The following is a 21,241-nucleotide window of genomic DNA, read 5'->3' on the forward strand; positions in this document are numbered from 1 at the left end:
GGTTGTTCCAGTTTGAGGAACAACTGTGCTAAGAACGCTGGCCACTTGCTTTGCTGCTTTAGTTTTCTGGGTTCATCATGCCTTCTACTTCAGAAAAGATCTTGCATTACTTCAGTAATACTTTTTTTTTTTTTAAACTATGAGACACAGTGCCCTGCCGCTGACTCATTTAACCCACAACTATATGGCTTCTGTGAAAACGGAGGACATACATTGTTTTCTAGGCTACTCCAAGCTACTTTGGTGATTCACAGATCATTATTAATTTACATTTAAAAAATTAAAATACAGATCTGATCACACTGGAGACAATACTACAAGCTTACGCCACAGTCAGGTTTGGTGTTATTTGCTAAAACACCCTTGCTGATTCATATTGCTTTGCCTTTTTGATGATTAAATGCAAGGCTCTCTATTAGGCAGACTGCAGCTTGAAAGAAGCCTAAGAGTCAGACACCCAGGAAACATAACAGACACCCAGGAAACATAGAGTGAAAATGTGATACTCTATTTGGCTGTTGAAAATTGGTATCCCTTTCCATATCTGAAAATCCCCTACCTTATGAACATTAGGCCTCATCTAGACTGCAACAAGGTAAGAGCAGGTGACAAAACTGCCCATTAGAACTTCCAGCTCAGCTTTTAAGTAAGAACCAGTGACAAGAAGAAGCCACAATGACGCAGTATTCACTCTGGCAAGGGGGCAGCCGCTATATCTGGGGTTGGAGAAAGCTACATCCGGGGTCAAAGGCAGCTACATCCGGGGTCAGGGGCAGCTATATCCAGGGTCAGAGGGAGCTGCATCCAGGGTCAGAGGGAGCTGCATCTGGGGTCAGAGACAGCAGTGGCATTGGTAGAGTAGCAGAGACACAGTACCATCTGTGTCCAGTGGTGACAACAGATGCCTCTTCATGGGAACGGTCCTACAGCATGCTTGTATATCTGTGGCTACCTATTCTCCAAGCCTGGTTCTTCATCCTGCTAGAGATTCTGAGAACTCTGCACTATCATTTAGCAAATTCCTTTTCTGCTTAAAGAGTTGGCTTCTGTTGCTTGTAACTACAAACCCTGACCAATTCAACATCTTTAAAAAAAAAAAATGGGGGTCGGGCACAGTGGCTCACACCTGTAATCCCAGCATTTTGGGAGGCGAAGGTGGGCAGATCACTTGAGGTTGGGAGTTGAAGACCAGCCTGACCAACGTGGAGAAACCCCATCTCTACTAAAAATACAAAATTAGCCGGGCATGGTGGCACATGACTGTAATCCCAGCTACTCAGGAGGCTGAGGCAGGAGAATCGCTTGAACCCAGGAGGCGGAGGTTGCAATGAGCCGAGATCGGGCCATTGCACTCCAGCCTGGGCAACAAGAGCAAAATTCAGTCTCAAAGAAAAAAAAAAGGGTGGGGGAGCAGTAAAGAAGAGTCAAAGAAATGCTTCAGGAAAATGGGATAAGGAATTCTAACTGAGGTAGCCAAAGACAGTTTATGAAGAAGGTATGATTTCAGTTGCCACTTCAGGTAGAAATGGCAGTTTACAAAAGCAGAGAGGCAGGAAAAGACAAGACCCATCTTCTCTCAGCACGCAGTCAGGGAGTAGTTAAAGAAAGGTACAGCCAGGGTCAGATTTTAGAGTGACATACGAAAGAAGTGTTTAGGAACAACAGTCCAGTGGGGGTGAAATAAGCCAGAGGTCAGGAGGTCATCTGGGTGACTGACTGCTGCCATAAGCCTGGCGTGAAATGATAAGGACACATTCCAGGTCGGTGGCAATGGCCCTGGAAGAGCAGAGAAGTCCAAGAGATGTTTCAAAGGAAACTGTCTACATAAGGCCACTAAATACATGACAAAGCTGGGGAGAAAACAGGTTTTTTGTTTTTTGTTTTTCTTGAGATGGAGTTTCACTTTTGTTGCCCAGGCTGGAGTGCAATGGCGTGATCTCGGTTTACTGGAATCTCCGCCTCCCGGGTTCAAGCGATTCTCCTGCCTCAGCCTCCTGAATAGCTGGGATTACAGGCGCCCACCACCACGCCCGGCTAATTTTTTTGTATTTTTCGTAGAGATGGGGTTTTACCAAGTTGGCCAGGCTGGTCTCGAACTCCTGACCTCAGGTGATCCACCCACCTCAGCCTCCCACAGTACTGGGATTACAGGTGTGAGCCACCGCGCCTGGCCTGGGAGACAGGTTTCAGGAGGAAGATGACGAGTTTACTTTGTAACACTTGGTGTGAAGCGTTGGCAGAGCATCTAAGAGCAAATCTGCTAAGAAGACTTGGAGACTCAGAACCACACGCTAGGTGAATGGGCAGAGCACACATTTAAAAGTCAGGGTAAAGATCATTTGTAAAGATATCAAAGTAGATAAAGAAATCGAAAAGCAGGACAGGTCAGGCAGCAAAGGCTCGGTGGTTTCTAAAATTAGGAGGTATGCAGAAAAGAATGAACATTGGCAGGCCTGACTGCTGTCCTGGAAAGGCCTCCTTACGAGGCGGGCCCCTGGCTGGTGTCTAGGAACGTGGGATTTTAGAAGGGCACCTACCAACCTAACTGATAACGGGGATTTCCTGTACCTGAACTGTTCATGCAAATAATATGGTTATGCTAAACACCTGCTTTCCTTCTGGGGGACCAGAATTTTTTGATATGTGTGAGGGTGCTTATGTGACCAGCCTCCAGTAAAAACCCTAGGCACTGAGGCTCTGATGAGCTTCCCTGGCAGTCCACATTTCACAAGTGTTGTCACAACTCATTGCTGGAGGATGTAAGCACATCCTATGTGACTCCACTGGGAGGCGACCTTGGAACTTGCACTGGATTTCCCCTGGAATTCACCCCAGGTGCCTTTCCCTTTGCAATTTTGCTCTATATCCTTTCACCGCAATAAATCATAGGCACAAGTACAACTCTATGCTGGTGAGTCATCAAAACTGGGTGTGACCTTGGGGACCTCAACATGGGGTGAGAAGAGAAAGGAGAGAGAAGAATCAGTCAGGCCAGGGCAATAATATCAAGGGAGTCAATGGATTTATAAATTTCAGTACGAGGAAAACTGTCAATATCTTTAACATTGAAGAAGCTAAGAAGGATCCAAGCAAATAAAGATAATAAAATGGGGCCGGGCGCGGTGGCTCACACCTGTAATCCCAGCACTTTGGGAGGCTGAGATGGGCAGATCACGAGGTCAGGAGATCGAGACCATCCTGGCTAACATGGTGAAACCCCGTCTCTACTAAAAATACAAAAAAATTAGCCAGGCGTGGGTGGCGGGCGCCTGTAGTCCCAGCTACTCTGGAGGCTGAGGCAGGAGAATGGTGTGAACCCGGGAGGCGGAGCTTGCAGTAAGCCAAGATCATGCCACTGCACTCCAGCCTGGGCAACAGAGCAAGACTCTATCTCAAAAATAAATGAATAAATAAATAAAATAAATAAGTAAAGAAAATGGATCATACCCTCTGACCTAGTGATTCCACTTTTACAGATTTATCCTATAGAAATACGTAGCACAGGCACACCAAGATGCACACACAAGGATGTACACTATAGCACCGGATATAATCGCAAAAAGACACAGCCCTTCACAAGGGACTGCTTACATAAGTTTTACTGCTAATTATGCAGCTGTTAAAATAAATGAGGAAGTTCTAAATAAAATGACATTTCCAAAATAGGTCAAATAGAAAAAGCAGGGTAGAAAACAGTTTATACGGTAAAATGCATGCATGTAAAGAGACAGGATATATAAAAGGTGATATACACAACACACACACTTTTGGATATTCATAAGTATCTCAGGAAGGATATATTTTTAAAAACCAGTAAAAAGTGATTGCCCTTGGGGAGCAAAACTAAGTACCAGGGTAGAAGGAAAATGCATGTTTCACTGAAACTCTTAAATACTGTTTGAATTTTAAAAAAATGATTTGCACATATTATCTTTAAATTTTTTTAAAAGGAAAAGCCACTGGTTTGGACATAAATGTAGTTTAAAATTTTGAAGACAGACTATCTTCCAACTATTGGGTGCTAGGAAACTAGGGAGGAGGCAAAAGTTAAACAGCAGAAGGATCCTGCTGCAGAAAACTGCAAGAGGAAAGCTGGTTTGGGAAGGAAGATGCAAGTTTGGTTTTGAACTCCTAGTCTTGAAGGGCTGGCTGAGCAACTGAGAGTTGGAGGTTCACATTAGCTGAAAGGCTGGAACTGGATACATATGGAAAAAAAAATCTATGAGTGATCGGTAAAGACATAAAAGAAAGAGACATTAAAGACAAAATTTCACTAGTAAAACCAAAAAAGAAATTAAGAGAGTGAAAAATCAGAGGGCAGAGCCTTAGTGAGGAAATCCACTCTCAGTCAGGAAGGCAGGCAGCCAAAAAAGAAGAAAAACAGCACAAAGGCTAGAAGGTACCTCACAGGTTACAAAAGAAAGACTTGACTGTGTTGTGTTTTAAGACTAAATTGTAAGGTAAAAAAGGAGTACTTAGAATACTAAGCAGAAAAGGATAAACATGGAAGCAAGGTTCCTAAGAAAACTGGGTACCAGGTAGGATTTATGTTGACAAGCAACTTATTAACTTGGAGTAACAACCAATTCTGTTTCATTTCTAAATGATTTCTTAACCAGCTAGCATTTAATCATATCTTAAGAACTCTATAAACAATAGCAAAATTAAATATATAGGTAGATAATGAACTGCCAAACAAGAAATTTCACTGACAGCATTCCTGGTATGAAGTAAAGATACTGTCTTCCAAATTATTCATTCAAATTCAATAGAAAGAAAAGTAAGTGGCCAGCCACGGTGGTTCACGCCTATAATCCTAGCACTTTGGGAGGCCGAGGCGGGCGGATTGCCTGAGCTCAGGAGTTCGAGACCAGGCTGGCCAACATGGTGAAACCCCGTCTCTACTAAAATACAAAAGAACAATTAGCTGGGCGTGGCGGTGTGCGCCTGTAGTCCCAGCTACTCGGGAGGCTGAGGCAGGAGAATTGCTAGAACCCAGGAGGCAAAGGTGGCAGTGAGCCGAGATTGCACCACTGCACTCCAGCCTGGGCAATAGAGCAAGCCTCCATCTCTTAAAAAAAAAAAAAAAGAGAAGAAAGAAAGAAAAAAAAAAAAACAGAAAAGGAAGCCTTTTTTTTTTTTTCTTTTTTTTTTTTTGAGATGAAGTATCACTCTGTCGCCCAGGATACAGTGCAGTTGTGCAATCTTGGCTCATTACAACCTCCACCTCCCGGGTTCAAGTGATTCTTCTGCCTCAACCTCCCATGTAGCTGGGATTACAGGCCACCGCCACCATGCCCGGCTACTTTTTGTATTTTTAGTAGAGACGGGGTTTCACTGTGTTAGTCAGGCTGGTCTCGAACTCCTACCTCAAGTGATCCTCCCGCCTCAGCTTCCCAAAGTGCTGGGATTACAGGCATGAGCAGCAGCGCCCGGACTCTGACTTTTTATTTTTATTTTTGAGCATGGTTCTTGCTCTGTCACCCAGAATGGAGCACAGTGTCAAACTCACAGCTCACTGCAGCCTTAACCTCCTGGGCTCAAGCAATCCTCCCATCTCAGTCTTCCTCGTAGCTGGGACTACAGACATGCGCCACAATCCCCAGTTAATTTTTGTATTTTTATAGAGAGACAAGGTCTCACTATGTTGCTCAAGCTGGTCTTGAACTCCTGGGCTCAAGTGATCCACTAGCCTTGGCCTCCCACAGTGCTGGAATTACAGGCATGAGCCTCTGGACCCAGCCTTAGAGCCTGACCTTTTTAAGTCTTGGAATTCTATCAGTTGAACTAGTCAAAGAAATATACTAAATAGGGAAAAAAATACATAGGCCAGTTACAATATTTACTTCATCTTTTCCAAGAAAACTTAATGTGGACAGTTGGTCTAACACCAATGTGGACCAAAATATTAGAAATAGGCCAGGCATGGTGGCTCATGCCTGTAATCCCAACACTTTGGGAGGCCGAGGCGGGAGGAGTGCTTGACCAGACTGAGAAACATGGCAAAACTCTGTCTTTACCAAAAAAAATACAAAAATTAGCCAGGCATGGTGGTGCATGCCTGTAGTCCCAGCTATTTACAAGGCTGAGCCCAGGAGGTGGAGGTTGCAGTGGGGTAAGACTGCACCACTCCACTCCAGCCTGGGTGACAGAGCGAGCCTCTGTCTTAAAAAAAAAAAAAAAAATTTGGAAACATTAATGAAATAAAAATTAAAAAGTGGCAGTGTGTTTATAATGCCTAATAAAGAATACAACAGACAATAAATATATTTACTTATTGAACCTATCAGTAACAAAACAACCATGATTCAAGAAAACAGGTTTTGTGTGTGTGGGGTTTTTTTTTGTTTTTTTGAGATGGAGTCTCGCTCTGTCACCCAGGCTGGAGTGCAGTGGCACCATCTCGGCTCACTGCAACCTCCGCCTCCCAGGTTCAAGTGATTCTCTTGCCTCAGCCTCCCGAGTAGCTGGGATTACAGGAGGCTGCCATCACGCCTGGCTAATTTTTGTATTTTTAAGTAGAGACGGAGTTTCACCATCTTGGCCAGGCTGGTCTTGAACTCCTGACCTCGTGATCCACCTGCCTCGGCCTCCCAAAGTGCTGGGATTACAGGTGTGAGCCACCATGCCCAGCTGAAAACAGTTTTCCTAAGTCTAGCTTATAAAATATACTAATTGATTATCTTTAAATAACTCAGTTGGCCAGGCATGGTGCCTCACGCCTGTAATCCCAGCATTTTTGGAGGTCAAGATGGGCAGATCACCTGAGGTCAGGAGTTTGAGACTAGGCTGGCCAACACTGTGAAACCCCATATCTACTAAAAACACAAAAATTAGCCGGGCATGGTAGCACGTGCCTGCAGTCCCAGCTACTCAGGAGGCTGAGGCACTAGAATTGCTTGAACCCGGGAGGCAGAAATTGCAGTGAGCCGAGATTGCATCATTTCACTCCAGCCTGGGTGACCAGAGGGAAACTATATCTCAAAAAATTTTTTTTAAAAATTAATTGAATAAATAAAATAAGTTATTTACAGCCTTTTTTTTTGGAACATTGAAAGGGCAACTAGCTACAAATGAGAGAAATTCAGTGCAATACAGGCCCTTTATACTATAAATATTTTACAGCAGTGAAATGTAAAGAGAGCGCAAAATGTTTTTGCCATTCAGTTCAGTCTACCTCTAACCTTTCCGACTCTTTTGTGAGAACTCATAATAAAACAGAGAAATTTGAAAAGAAAGAAAAAAAAGCTATTTGCCAAAAATATCTCCCTTGGAAATGCATTATCCTCAGAACAGCATCCAGCCCATGCCACAAGACTGAAGGCATTTTCTGCTCTAGAGCAGAACTACTTCTCCAGATCCCCTTCCTCAAGAAATGAAGTCTGCTTATTTTTGTTCCACCTCAATAGTTGAGAGTACTGACCCCAGAAACTACAGGAATCAGCAGTATGCTAGAATCAAGATATGCAGGAATTTTACCTATAAAATTATCTTCTTTTCTGTGTGAAGGGCAGAAATGAACAGTGTAACCTTTATCCATTCTCCCAGCTTGAGCCAAGATGATACTTCAGACACCCCTGGCAGGCAGCCTAGTTTGTTGTTGTTGTTTTTAAGATCTTTGCAGGAAATCAGTTTACAGCCTTGGGATGTTTTTAACTCTAACATGCGCAAAGTCATCTTAAATGTCTCACAAGCTTCCGCTTCAGGAAGTCATCTTTTTTAAACTTACTACCACTGAAAGGCTATTTCTCCTAAAACTGACTTTGCTTGATACAGCAGCGATACCTCATTCTTACACAATGACATTAAAACTTAGGGAAAAAGGAAATACAGCTATAAAGTAAATGACAAAAACTTGAACCCACACACACTAACAAAACTGGTTTAGGGCCTTATTTTAAGGATTCTCACCCTTCCTTTTGCCCAAGAATCTTCTAGGCGGTTTACTAAAAAAGTGGCTGTCCTTTTTCAGACCTCGATTCAGGATTCAGCTTCAGATACGTGGAAACTAGACATTCCTAAAGATTCTCACCACCACATAAAACTAAAACAAGCTCTTTACTGCTCAGGATTACAGGGCAATTTCCAGCAATTACAGTCATTCAGGGATTCTAGGACCTGCCTGAACTGCACGAGACCCTTACTACTTCACACTCTCCATCTCCCCACTGGCTTTTGACATTTTCCCTGCTCAAGGGCCAAGCAGTATTTGAAAGGCTGAGGGAAAGATCGAGACATTAACTTCTCATGGACAGCTCTAATTAAAAAAGAAAATGAAAAACTTGTGGAGTAAGAAATCCATTTTCCTTTAAAAACTACAATTTATGATTAGCTGAGCCTCCTCCCATCACCAAAAGTTGGCATTCCCTCCACTCTGCCCAGACGTTCCCTGTTCATAACACTGTTTCATCACGTCATATTATCATTGTGACTTCTTCCCCCACTAGAGGACAAGAGCTGTTTCGTAGGCAGCACCCACCACCATCTCTATTACATAGTAGGTGCTTTAAATATGTTCACTGGCTTTTATTCTTGCCCTGTCTCCCCATGGATAATTAATATTCTATTGGATCTGTCCTGGCATAGGTAAAAAGTTATCTTATAGAAATCAGTTACCGGGTTATAGATGATATTCTGTAGGTTGTTTAAGGACAACATCATTCTTTTCCAGCTTCTTGTCGATTGGAGTCTCTTCTGTGTATGACCTAAGATTTTAGGCAAGTTTCATTTAAAGGTTACCTGGATTGAAACTGAGGCACTGGCCCTGTGTAAAGTAAAAATAGAGGAAAAGAAAAGTAAGCATGTAGCATTTTTTTTCATATCCTATTTTAAAATTTAAATTATATATTATGTTACTGATATTTACCAAATAATAGAATATTATTACAATCAACGATCTGCCTCCCATTCTTACCAGTGTGCTCATATACTAAATAATTTTGGATTGTGAGTGTAGGAAATATTGACTTAAAAAATACATCAGTAGAAAATTTCTAACATGGAATTTATTATTAAAAATACTAAAATAGGCCAGGCATGGTGGCTCACACCTGTAATCCCAGCACTTTGGGAGGCCAAGGCGGGTGGATCACCTGAGGTTCAGGAGTTAGAGACCAGCCTGACCAATATGGTGAAATCCCATCCCTACTAAAAATACAAAAATTAGCCAGACGTAGTGGCATGCACCTGTAGTCCCAGCTACTCAGGAGGCTGAGACAGGAGAATTGCTTGAACCTGGGAGACAGAGGTTGAAGTGAGCCGAGATTGTGCCACTGCACTCCAGCCTGGGCAACAGAACGAGACTCCATCTCAAAAAAAAAAAAAAAATTTAATTAATTAATGGTAAATACTAATCAAACAGTCCCGTACAATTACCAGAGGTATTCGTTTAAATTTTCATTTCCATAAAATGAGAATTACAGTATTCACATCATTGGTTTGTTCTGAGGACTGAGTTAATAAAACAGCGAAAGAGTAAGCGCTATGTTAGCTATTATTATTGTGAATAGAAAGAATTGCTCTTCCTCCTCCAATTTAAACAAATCAAAGTAGGGAAAAATCCAATACTTTTAATACTATTAAGATACAGTTTTCTCTGTTGCTTAAAAAAATAATAATCACAGGGCAGGGGAGTGTTGGAAAGCATCAGCCACATTTTTTAAGATAAAAGCACTCATGGACACTACACTGCATTTAATAGCTCCAGGAAAAACTCGACTTTAAGCAGAACTAAAAGGGAAATGAAACCAGAGCTTCCTGTATTTTACTTCCAGCAATTCTGTCATTATACTGCACACCAACAATACACACCGATCAAATCTATCACTTTTTCTTTATTAAGAAAAAAACTGTATCCCTCTTGGTTTACCACCTAAATATAGCCCCATGTCATTAACTTAATTCGTTAGTCAAAACCTCAAAACTCTGGCTCCGTGACTCAATTCAGGAAGTAAGAACAAGAGCAAAAAGAATGGATGCCGAGTTGCCATACACATGTATAATAACAAGCCAGTGACCCAATTTAAGCCATCTGCTTGCATTAAATCACGCAACCCCGGAAGTATCCCCAGGGACAGGTCCCGCCAGCATGAACACTTCGTATGCATCACAAGAAGCCATCTCTTAAGTTTCACGTACGGTCAAAGGAAGTCACATGACTTGCGCTTTGCAATGTTTAATACTGCAGTCAAATGACCCGGCATCCTAAAGAGCGTGTTAGAGGCAGGGAACGCAATGGAGGTCACTCCACTGTCACTACAAATTCCGGGAAGGAAACTTCCCCAGATTCCTCCACTTGGAGGTGGCGCTCGGCCTCAGGCTAGGAGGGAACAGGTGAGAAAGCAGCCCAGGTGGGGTGGGTTTGCAGCGAGGAGACACCCCAGGGCAAACAGCCTGACCCCAGCCAGGGATGTCCAAGAAAGGCCGCGACTCCTGATAATCCCTTATGCCCCGGGGCGCCTCGCCTGCAGAGGCAGCGTCCCCGCCACCCAGCCCCGGCTCTGCCGCGGTGAGGACCTGCGGGTCGGGGTGGACTGGACACTGTCCCACCCATCAAATTGTGATTGAGGAGCCGTGACATCCGAATGCCATCCTCCACTGGCGAGACCCTCAGAGCAGCCACGCCCCTAGCGACTGCCCCGCCACCCGAGGCCGGAGGTCGCGCGACTCACCCAAAGACTGCTGTTTCAGGCGCTCCACGGAGCAGGTTGTTTGTCAGCAGCTAAGTGCTGTCAGGGTTCCCGGCTCTGGCGTCCGCGGGCGGCTACGGGAAGCCGCAGGAGTCAGTCCTCGTTCACTTCCCGGCTCGCGCGCCTTACTGCTGTGGTTTCCCCACCCTCCCCGCGCCCCGCCTTCTGTGTATGGGGCGTCCCTGGCGGCTCTGCTGGATTTTGGACAGGGACCCGCCGCTGATCGCCACCCAGCTCGGCCTCCTGCACAGCCTCTGGAGCCTTGGACCGCGACTGGCTTGCTGTGGGACGAGCACAGAGGGATAAGGACAAAGAATGTGTCCTGGGTGGATCTGGCTGCCTTTGCCCCGAAGGCGGAGTGGGGTGGGAGGTGGTTGGAAAATGGGAAGGAAAGAAGAGAAAGGCTTTGTCTTCCGCAGCAAGTGGGCCGACGTCCACCTGGCTGTTCCAGGCCTCCAGGTCTAGGAGGGAGGGCGCTCGGGGCTGGGACTTTTCAGGACCAGGGTGGTCACCGCACAGGCCCCGCCTGCCTGGACCAAGCGCTGGCCTTCCCGGGGCGCCCAGGTCCACGGGGTCAACGCCAGGGTTTTCTCAGCTTCCTCGTCTGCCTCGGATCGAAGTCCAGACAGTGCCAGAAGAGACTTGGAGGCGCTGCTTTTTGACAGTACACACCTCTGTATGCAGGTGAAACGGTGGGGGAAGGGTTCAGTCCGCTGGACTGTGCCCAGCCCAAGCTCCCCATCCGTTAGTGATAACTTGGACTCGCAGCCACTCCGCGTCACTCGCCAGTTATCCCGCGTGTGGGTGTTTTCTCCAAATTGGACACTTAGGGAACAGTTTAAGCAGTATGGAGCACAATTCTGTGCCTATTAGATGCTCTTAAATACCCGACTTCTCAGGGCCCTACACTGACTGATAGTTTGACCTATTGGCTGTAAACACACCAGCCAGAAATACAAATAAAGTTAAACAAAGTCATGTCAGCCACTTGGAATGGCTGGCTGCTTACTGTTTATTTTGTGTTAGGGACCTCAAAGTTCTCATCTTCTCTACTTGGCTTTTATCCACATTTGTTTGGAAAGATATATTTTAGTGTCATTAACGTGGGCTTTCTCCTCCCTGGCTTTTGTTTTCATTATTTTTTGTTTTAATTGAGGAATTCATTACAAGTCCCATAACTGGGAACTCATGTTCTGATTCACTGTTGCTTTTCTCTCCTCCTTACCCATTTTCCAAGTCTGATGCACTTCTCAAGATCCAATCTGAATAGGTGAATTTACCCTTGACATACACTGCCTTGGATTTATAGTTGTCTTTTGGTATGTGTTGTGTGTTTTATCTATCCAACTCAACTGTAGTTTGAGAAAAGGAACTTGTCTTATACAGTCCCCAGTGCATAGTGTAATGCTTTGCATAAAATAGATATCAATGTTAGGTTGAAATGTTAGATTATTGATGAAGTCAGGAGCAATTGAATATCTTCACAATTCTGCCTGAGTCTCCCCCCAGCCCCGCCACTTTGAGACAGGGTTTCCCTCAAGTGATCCTCCCACCTCAGCCCCAGGAGTAGCTGGGTCTACAGACGCACACCACTATGCCCAGCTAATTTAAAATTTTTTTTTTTGTAGAGACGGGGTCCACTGTGTTGCCCAGGCTGGTCTCAAACTCCTGGGCTCACAATATCTTCCTGCCTTGGCCTCCCACAATGCTGAAATTACAGGCATGAGACACCAAGCTGGGCCCTGAGTCAACCTTGTACTTCTTTACAAAGCTAAAATAAGTTGAAATAAGTACACATAAATGCTGTATTTCTTTTGTAAGTCATATTTAGGTGCAAACGGGGCTGAGTGAAAGGGCCAGAGAGCAGAGTTAACAAAGAAAATCTGGATTAAAATGTTCATAAATCCTAAGAACTTATTCCTAGAAATATCTCCCTCATTTGGCACTGTTGTTCCATTAGCCCAGTGTGTTATTTTAAATAAGCAAATATTCACTGAATGCCTATCATGGCCAGGCACAGCAGTAAAGAATACTAGCATGCAAAGGACCTCATGGGCCCTTCTAGATAGAGTCCCACATCTCTTACATTATTACTGCAGTATCCTAATCGGTCTCCCTATTTTTGCCCTTGCCCCTCTGCAATGTAGTCTCAACACAACAGCCAGAGAAGTCATGACAAAACATAATTCAGATCATGTTAATCCCTTACTAAAACCTACTTTTTTTTTTTTTTTGAGGCAGTCTCACTCTGTTGCCCAGGTTGGAGTGGAGTACAGTGTTACATTCTCAGCTCACTGCAGCCTCTGCCTACCGTGTTCAAGTGATTCATGTTCCTCAGCCTCCTGAGTAGCTGGGACTACAGGTGCGCGCCACCATGCCCAGCTAAGTTTTGTATTTTTAGTAGAGATAAGGTTTCACCATGTTGCCCAGGCTAGTCTTGAACTCCTGACCTCAAGTGATCCGCCCGCCTCGGCCTCCTGTAACCTGGGATTGCAGGTGTGAGCCACTGCATCCGGCCAACCGTCTACTAATTTTTGCTCATTCTTTGAGTAAAGATCCAGTTCTTACACGAGCACTTCCTGATCTGCCCGAATCCTCACACACTGTGACTTTATCTCCTACTACTTTCCTTCTTTTTCTGCAGCAGCCACAGCGACTTTGCTATTCTCCTAGCAGGCCTGTCACACTCCCATCCTAAAATCTTTACTCAATATTTCCTTTTCCCTTTTCAAGTCTACTCAAATGTCAGTTCTCAGTGGGGCCCTTCCTGACCACCAATATTTAAAATTGCAAACACTCTCCCAAAACACACTCATACACACTCCCTAGCAACTCTTCCTTGCTTTATTTCTGGCTAACATTTGTCATGCTAATATGCTATATAAGGTGCCTTTTTATTTTATGTTACTTCACCCATCATAAGACTATAAACTCCATGAGGGCAAGGAGTTTTGATTGTTCTTGTTTCGAGGAAGCTTATACTCTAGTTGAGGACACATACAGTGATGTGTTTTAGAGAAGATTAAATTGGGAGCACCTGAGTGGCAACCTTAGTTGGGTGACAAGGAAAGTCTCTCAGAGGAGTCAAAGTTTAAGCTGCTGGTGAGTGAAAGAAAGGAAACAGCCATATGAAGATGGTGGGGAAGAGCATTCCAGCCTTAGCGAGCAGCTGCTGCAAAGTCCCTGAGGGTCTTGAGAATGCATTAAATGTGTTCAGGAAACAAAGGCCACCAACCAGTATGGCTGAAGCATGAGGGAAGAATGATATGACATCATGGGATTGGATGGCACCACCTAGGAGAGTAGTGGGAGAAAATCACCTCGGACAGCCCTGGGGAGATAAGACAATGCCAATAAATGAGACTGAGAAGGGACAACCAGGGGAATTTGCTGAGAGTGGTGTCACAGATGCCAAAGAAAGAGAAACAGCCTGTGTGCCAAGTGTGCTGAGAGGCCAAGGAGGACGGAAGTAAGCAATGGGCTTAGGAACATGGATGTCATTGCTGACTCTGACTCTGAAGTGTGTTGAGAAATGGGAGGTGAAGAACTGGTGGAAACCATGACTATAAAGATTTCAGAAAGGTTTGCTGTGAGGAGGAATGGAGAAGCAGCATTATAGCTGAGGAAGGAGTGGAGCAAAGGGCAGATTCAGGTTTTCTCCTGTTGGTTTTTTTTTTTTTTAAAGAGAAGATACTACATTGGTGACTTTTAGACTTCTTTTTTTTCAAGTGACCTGCCATAAGAATTACATTTCCATTGAGACTTACTACACACATACTTAAAATTACGAAAACAAAAATTTTGACCAGGCACGGTGGCTCACTCCTGTAATCCCAGCACTTTGGGAAGCCGAGGCAGGTGGATCACTTGAGATCAGGAGTTTGAGACCAGCCTGGCCAATATGGTGAAACCCTGTTTCTACTAAAAATACAAAAATTAGCTGGGCCCTGTGGCGCATGCCTGTAATTTCAGCTACTCGGGAGGGTGAGGCATGAGAATCGCTTGAACCCAGAAGGCCGAGGTTGCAGTGAGCTGAGATTGTACCACTGTACTCCAGCCTGGGCAACAGAGTGAAACTGTGTCTAAAAAAAAAAAAAAAAAAAAAATTTGTACAAAACAATACTCCTGTTATGTGTAAAACAATCTACTTTTTTCATTTTAAAAAAATGCTGCTTATAGTCCACTAAAATGTTTGCAAGCCCCACTAACGGGCTGTGACCTGAAGTTTGAAGAACACTGGGTAGTATGTTGGTGTTAGCTCATACTGGCTTGTGACAGCCATTTTTGTACATAACTTCCATGTTGATACCTTGAAGTTATCCAGGGCAACTGCTAGAACTTAGGACCTTTTTCCCCCAAAGAACAAGATCTTAAACATTTACCAGCACGCTACTGACTTTACTCATGTGAATGATCCGTGGAGAGGAGAAACTGATCATGCAGGAGAGGGGATGGTGTTCCCAATAAAAGTTGCGAAAACCAGTTTCAGAACAATAGATATTGCCAATTATTTGCCACAACTGCCTGAGAGTTATGCAGATAAAAGGATCACTTCTGGTAGGATCAATTTCTTTTTCATCTATATTGTCCTCTTTCCTTGCCCAAGAAGCCACATTTATATGGTATAATATAGCCACACATTTAGAAATAGTCTTTTTTTTTTTTGAGACAGAGTCTCACTCTATTACCCAGGCTGGAGTGTTGTGGTACAATAATGGCTCACTGCAGCGGTGACCTCCTGGGCTCAAGTGATCCTCCCACCTCAGCCTCCCAAGTAGCTGGGACTACAAGTGCACACCACCATGCCTGACTAATTTTTTTTTTTTTTTTGGTAGTGATGGGGTCCCACTGTGTTGCCCAGGCTGGTCTTGAACTCCTGGGCTCAAGCAGTCCTCCTGCCTCAACCTCCTGAAGTGCTAGGATTACAGGCATGAGCCACCATACCCAGGCAAAATTAAGTCTTACAAGCAAAATGTTAAATTATATATAGGGAGCCCACATTTTTTAAAAAACCAGTAAAAAAATCATGATTTCAGACGTGAATTGTAAGCTCTTGCTACTTAGCAGGGTTAACTGATTAAACAGAAATAGATGCCATATTCTATCGATGTGAACCATATTGTTTCAAGCTAAGGAATACTCTGGCAGTGATTTTGCTTATTGTTTTGTTGCTGTGTTATTTTTGTTAACATGATTTTAAAATTTTTGGACCCCCTCTCCAACCATTGATGAAATAGCGGTGCTAAGTGCTGGGAAAATGTGCTCCAACTCAATAATTTTGGAATACAAGTTAGATATGATAAAACAGTATCAAGAACTTTAAAGAACTGCCTTGGTATGCTGTGAATTTAGAAACCAGAACTCCGTCACAGAACCTGTGACAATAATGATTAAAAAAAATATGTGAAAGCAAAAATTTGCCACAATGGATTATACATTTGTGAGCACCGAGAACACATACCCTGCTATTCTCATGAGAAAATTAATCAAAATATGTAGGTTTTAAATTATGCAACATCTTCAGGAATGCATTCTTTACAAAACCACAATACTCACATCCTTATACATACATCTGCTTCCCCAGGAAGTGTCATGGACGGTGTCTTCTACCTCTTCCGATTATCTTCCCCAATCTAAAGGAATTCATTTCTCCTTTGAATCCTCTTGCTTTGACCTAATCTCCCCTACACCCCAATACTAGCCCCATCCATGAGCACCAAACTCTTTTTTTTCACCCTCCAGACCCCCTATGATCCGATTCACCAGGCTTACCTCTGAAGTTCTACAGGATCATGTCCCAAATCCAGTCTTTTCAGGTGGGAGAAACAAGCTTCTAGAACTATGGTTTTGTCATAAAATAAAAGAATCTTAGTGACGAGAGGGATCTTAGGAGGAGTATAAATTAATTCATCTCAACAGCTCAAAGGATGAGATAGCCTATTTTGTGAAATACATTTTTTGAATGGCTTACAGACTATGATGTTAGTACTAAAAAACGCTGAATTATTTGATATGAGGAAAATGTATCTGAAATTATGTAAAATGTAAAGGCAAAATGATACTAAAAATGTTTAAATAGTATTCATGGGCCGGGCGCGGTGGCTTATGCCTGTAATCGCAGCACTTTGGGAGGCCGAGGCAGATGGATCACGAGGTCAGGAGTTCGAGACCAGCCTGGACAACATAGTGAAACCCTGTCTCTACTAAAAATACAAAAATTAGCCAGGAGCGGTGGCAGGCGCCTGTAGTCCCAGCTACTCTGGAGGCTGAGACAGGAGAATCGCTTGAACCTGGGAGGCGGAGATTGCAGTGAGCCGAGACTGCGCCACTGCCCTCCAGCCCAGGTGACAGAGCAAGCTCTGTAAAAAAAAAAATAAAAACACAGTAAAAAAAGGTGCATATGTATATGCTGTATATATCCAGTAACAGTCAGACAGTAATTTACATACACATATTTAGCAAAGTGCAAAAGAATGATGTTTAATGTAGTGTTCATTGTTATCTTTTCTCTTGCAAAATTACTGAGATTCATTAAAAGGCTTCCCTCAGCAAGGCAGTCTCAATATTTAACCAACCTTTCCAGCGCATAGCTGATCTCTTCCAGCTTGTGTTTACACAGTTCATTGTAAAAAAACAAGTGAAACCTCAGGAATTTCTATGGCACGTTAGAGCAAGCAAAAAAAATTGAGGTGATTTTTTTAAATGAAAAAAAAGCTGTTGAATCCAACCAAGTACTCTTCCAAAAATATTTTATCTGGGAGTATTTTAAAACATACACGAGAGGACCTCCTCTTTCGGCTTTGGAGCCCCCTCCCTCTGTCTCTGTACGGGGGAGCGTCTTCCTTCAGCCTTCTCTTTTCTTTCTTGCCTATTAGACTCCCTGCTCCTTAAAACCAAAACCAAAAACAAACAAAAAAACACACAAAAGTAGAGAGATGGTGTGATAAATACCTGTGCTTTCATCGCCCAGCTCCAGCAATTATCAACGTGGCCAATCTTGTTTCACCTACACCTCACCCACTTCCTCCCCACCACTGGTTCATTTTGAAGCAAATCTCAGACTTCATTTAATCTGTAAAAGCTTCAAAACTAACTGTTAGATTTAAAGGTTTAATAAGATCCAGCTGGGCTTAATTTTTTGGCCAGAAGACTCTACAGGTGATACGTAGTTCCAATTGCAACTCATCAGGAGACAGAAAATATCTGGTTGTTTTTCTTTTTATGACATCAAAACCAGTTAGTGGTTTCAGATGTTGTTAGCCTGATCCATCTGTTACGAAGTTCCCATCAGTGTTTGATCAGATGATTTTAGCATCTAGCTATTGATGGTCATTGCCTAGATACGTTATTTCATTAGGAATTGAAAATGGTGATATTTCAATTCTATCATTTCTCCTGCATTTATTAGTAAGAATTCTTTTTCTCCTTTCTCTTTTTCTTTCTTTTTTCTTTCTTTCTTTCCTTCTTTCTTTCTTTTTCTTTCTCTTTCTTTCTCTTTCCTTTCTCTGTCTTCCTTTCTTCCTTTCTTTCCTTTCTCTCTCTCTCTCTTTCTTTGACAGGGTCTCACTCTGTCACCCAGGCTGGAGTGCAGTGGTGCGATCTTGGCTCACTGCAACCTGTGCCTCCCAGGCTCAAGCGATCCTCCCACCTCAGCCTCTCGAGTAGCTGGGACTACAGGTGCATGCCACCATGCCCGGCTAATTTTTGTATTTTTGTTAGAGATGGGGTTTTGTCATGTTGCCCACGCTGGTCCTGAACTCCAGAGCTCAAGCCATCTGCCTTCCTCAGCCTCCCAGGGTGCTGGGATTACAGGCCTGAGCCATTGCGCCTGACCTAAGAATTATTTTTTATTAGGAAATAGTGCTTGATAAATAATGCTTCTTTTTGTATATTTGCCACAGTGTATCTTTAGATAGATTCCTAGAAGCTGCATTTTTTGTGTCAAAGGTTAAATGCCATGTAATTTTGCTAGATATGAGTCCAAGCACTTCTTGAGAATTCATTTAAATTCTGTCTCTGCTCTACCACAGGGGAAGGTCCGGGCTGTTCTGATGGGAAAGAGGTATTGGAGGTGAGGCCCAAGAGGCTGTAGTGGGAAAGCTCGCACCTGAAATGACAGGAGAATCCAAATTAAGGGAGCGTGTGGGATCAGGAGCCACATGAAAAGCCAAAGGCCAGGAGCCAGGAAGGAAATCTAGGGAATTTCAAATAGGGCCAAGAGCAGATATGGAAGCTTCCATCCAGGAACATAAATGTGGGAAAAAATCAATACAAAAACAGTCTTGGAACAAATTGGGGAGGGTCCAAGGTCATTACCCCAAACAGCAGCTGCTCTTTTACACTATTTTTCTTGGCTGGCTGGAATATAAGACAAAGGCACAGGGCTGTTTGCACATGTTTCTGTCATGCCGAGGGCAGCTAACTGAAGGAGGATGTGGTAGCTGAAACCTAGTCTGTACTTTAGCCACTGCCCCTCCACCCCCAAAAGGATAGGGGTGAAGGGATGAAGACCACCTTTTTCTAATTTGCACAAAGATGCATTTGGCCTAACAAAATGGGCAAGAATTATCCCAAATCTCCTTCCACTTTTGCAGTTATATTCATATTTTTCTTCATAATTTAGCTATACCATGGCACTTTTAAACTCGATCTGTAGTAGGAAGGTGAGGCTAAATGTTATGGTCCTTTGCATTTTGATCCATAAGCAAACAGTTGTTGTTTATTTTAGAAAAATGGTTTCCAGGTGTAACTGCCAACTGCTGAAAACTTAGGGTTATATGAGGTGAGGCATGTTGATACTTTAGTTTATTTGGAGATAGGGGAAGCAGGAAAAACAGCAAACCATTGCAGTGTCTGGAATTGATATGGATCTTTGTGTTTAAGACAGGGAACTGAAGCCTGGCTGTACCATACATACTTTAAACATTTCTGCTTATGTAACCGCTAATCGAATTTTGAAAAACTATATAACTTTTCACACTTTTTACAAGGATGTTTAGGTTTAATTAGTTGAAAAGATATACATTCTAGAATATTGTAAATATGACATTTTAAATAAAAATTGTTACACCACTCTTTTAAATGTATTAAATGGGGCCGGATGCAGTGGCTCACACCTGTAATCCCAGCACTGTGGGAGGCTGAGGCAGGAAGATTGCTTGAGGCCGGGAGTTTGAAACCAGCCTGGACAACATAGTGAGATCCCACCTCTACAGAAAATTTTAAAATTAATGTATTAAATGAAATATTAGCACCAAAGTGATTTGATATTCACCATCATCCAATGGAAAAAAAGAAAAACACTGCCAAGCTTTTCTTTAAAAGAAAACCGCAAGGACAACCAGCAGAAGGATTTTACATCCTCATTTTACATTGCTCCTTTCTCTCTTGAAAATGTATTTCCATCCCATTCCCCCAAATAATTTTATCTAGTGTAATATATTTTTAACACTTAAAAGCCTTTCGTTGATCATTCATTATGTCTCTGCAACAAAAATATTAATATAAATTAATATTTCTGTGGTCTTCAATTCCTGCAGTCTTAAGGCTCTAAATGTTCAAGATTCTTTCAATTTAGTTATTTTTACAAGTGTTTTTATTGTTACCATGATCCATACACAATCAAAATAAATAAATTTTATCATTTTGTAAATCATTGTTAAACAAAATTTTATTGGAAATTATCATTTTAATGAGAGAGGGTATTTCAGAGCCTTTGTTAAAGAAGGCTCTGCAGGCATCAGCTTGAATTTCCTTTACTTGGGAAGGTGGGTTTTTTATATGTCTCAGGGCACTGCATAATATTAAAATAAAGGATGGGCCGGTGCAGTGGCTCACACCTGTAATCCCAGCAATTTGGGAAGCCGAGGTGGAAAATTGCTTGAGCCCAGGAGTTCAAGACCAGCCTGGGCAATACAATGAGACCACCATCTCTACGAAAAATAAAATAACTAACTGGGTGTGGTGACACGCGCCTGTAGTCCCAGCCATTCAGGAAGCTGAGGTGGAAGAATCACTTGAGCCGGGAGGCTGCAGTGAGCTGTCATCAGCCACCGAACTTCAGCCTGGGCGACAGAGTGAGACGCTGTCTCAAAAAATATGTATATACTATATATATACACACACACATGCAAACACATATATATACACACACATCTTATATATATACATCATATATACGTATTTTCGTATATATACACATATAGACACACCCATATATACATATAGACACACATATATGATGTATATATGTACACACACGTGTATATATACACACATATACACATACACATGTGTATATACACACTATATATGTTTACATAGCATATATGTATATATCATATATGCATACATATATATGATGTGTGTGCATGCATATATAGGGTATGTATATATAGAATATGTATGGGGATATATATAGGATATATATATGGGGATATATATATATGATGGGGGGGTGAAAGGTTTTGGTAAAGCAGGAGAAGGGCAATTATGAAATGAGAAATAGAAAAAGAGCCAGCTTAATGCCTTAATTGCAGGGACTTTCTGTCTCA

General features: G+C 42.8%; 1 protein-coding gene across 7 annotated transcripts in view; it reads right to left on the reverse strand.

The window, feature by feature from the left end:
* The window catches only part of LGALS8 (galectin 8), a 32,509-nt gene extending 14,498 nt beyond the window's left edge, over positions 1–18,011 (reverse strand). For 2 of the 7 annotated variants that reach the window (XM_003824513.7, XM_003824514.7), the window contains exons 1-2: positions 10,671–11,361; positions 8,617–8,764 (exon numbers count right to left, since the gene is read on the reverse strand). In XM_003824513.7, coding sequence (XP_003824561.2) covers positions 8,617–8,661 — 45 coding nt within the window. In that variant the 5' untranslated portion in view covers positions 8,662–8,764; positions 10,671–11,361. Of the gene's footprint in view, positions 1–8,616; positions 8,765–10,515; positions 11,362–16,244; positions 16,322–16,460; positions 16,532–17,639 lie in introns of those variants that run through there. The other 5 variants (XM_055099035.2, XM_055099081.2, XM_057299806.2 and 2 more) reach the window with 5 other exon arrangements.
* Between the last annotated feature and the right edge of the window lie 3,230 nt (positions 18,012–21,241).

Source organism: Pan paniscus, chromosome 1 (genome assembly GCF_029289425.2).
Source record: "Pan paniscus chromosome 1, NHGRI_mPanPan1-v2.0_pri, whole genome shotgun sequence".
Taxonomy (NCBI): Eukaryota; Metazoa; Chordata; class Mammalia; order Primates; family Hominidae; genus Pan; species Pan paniscus.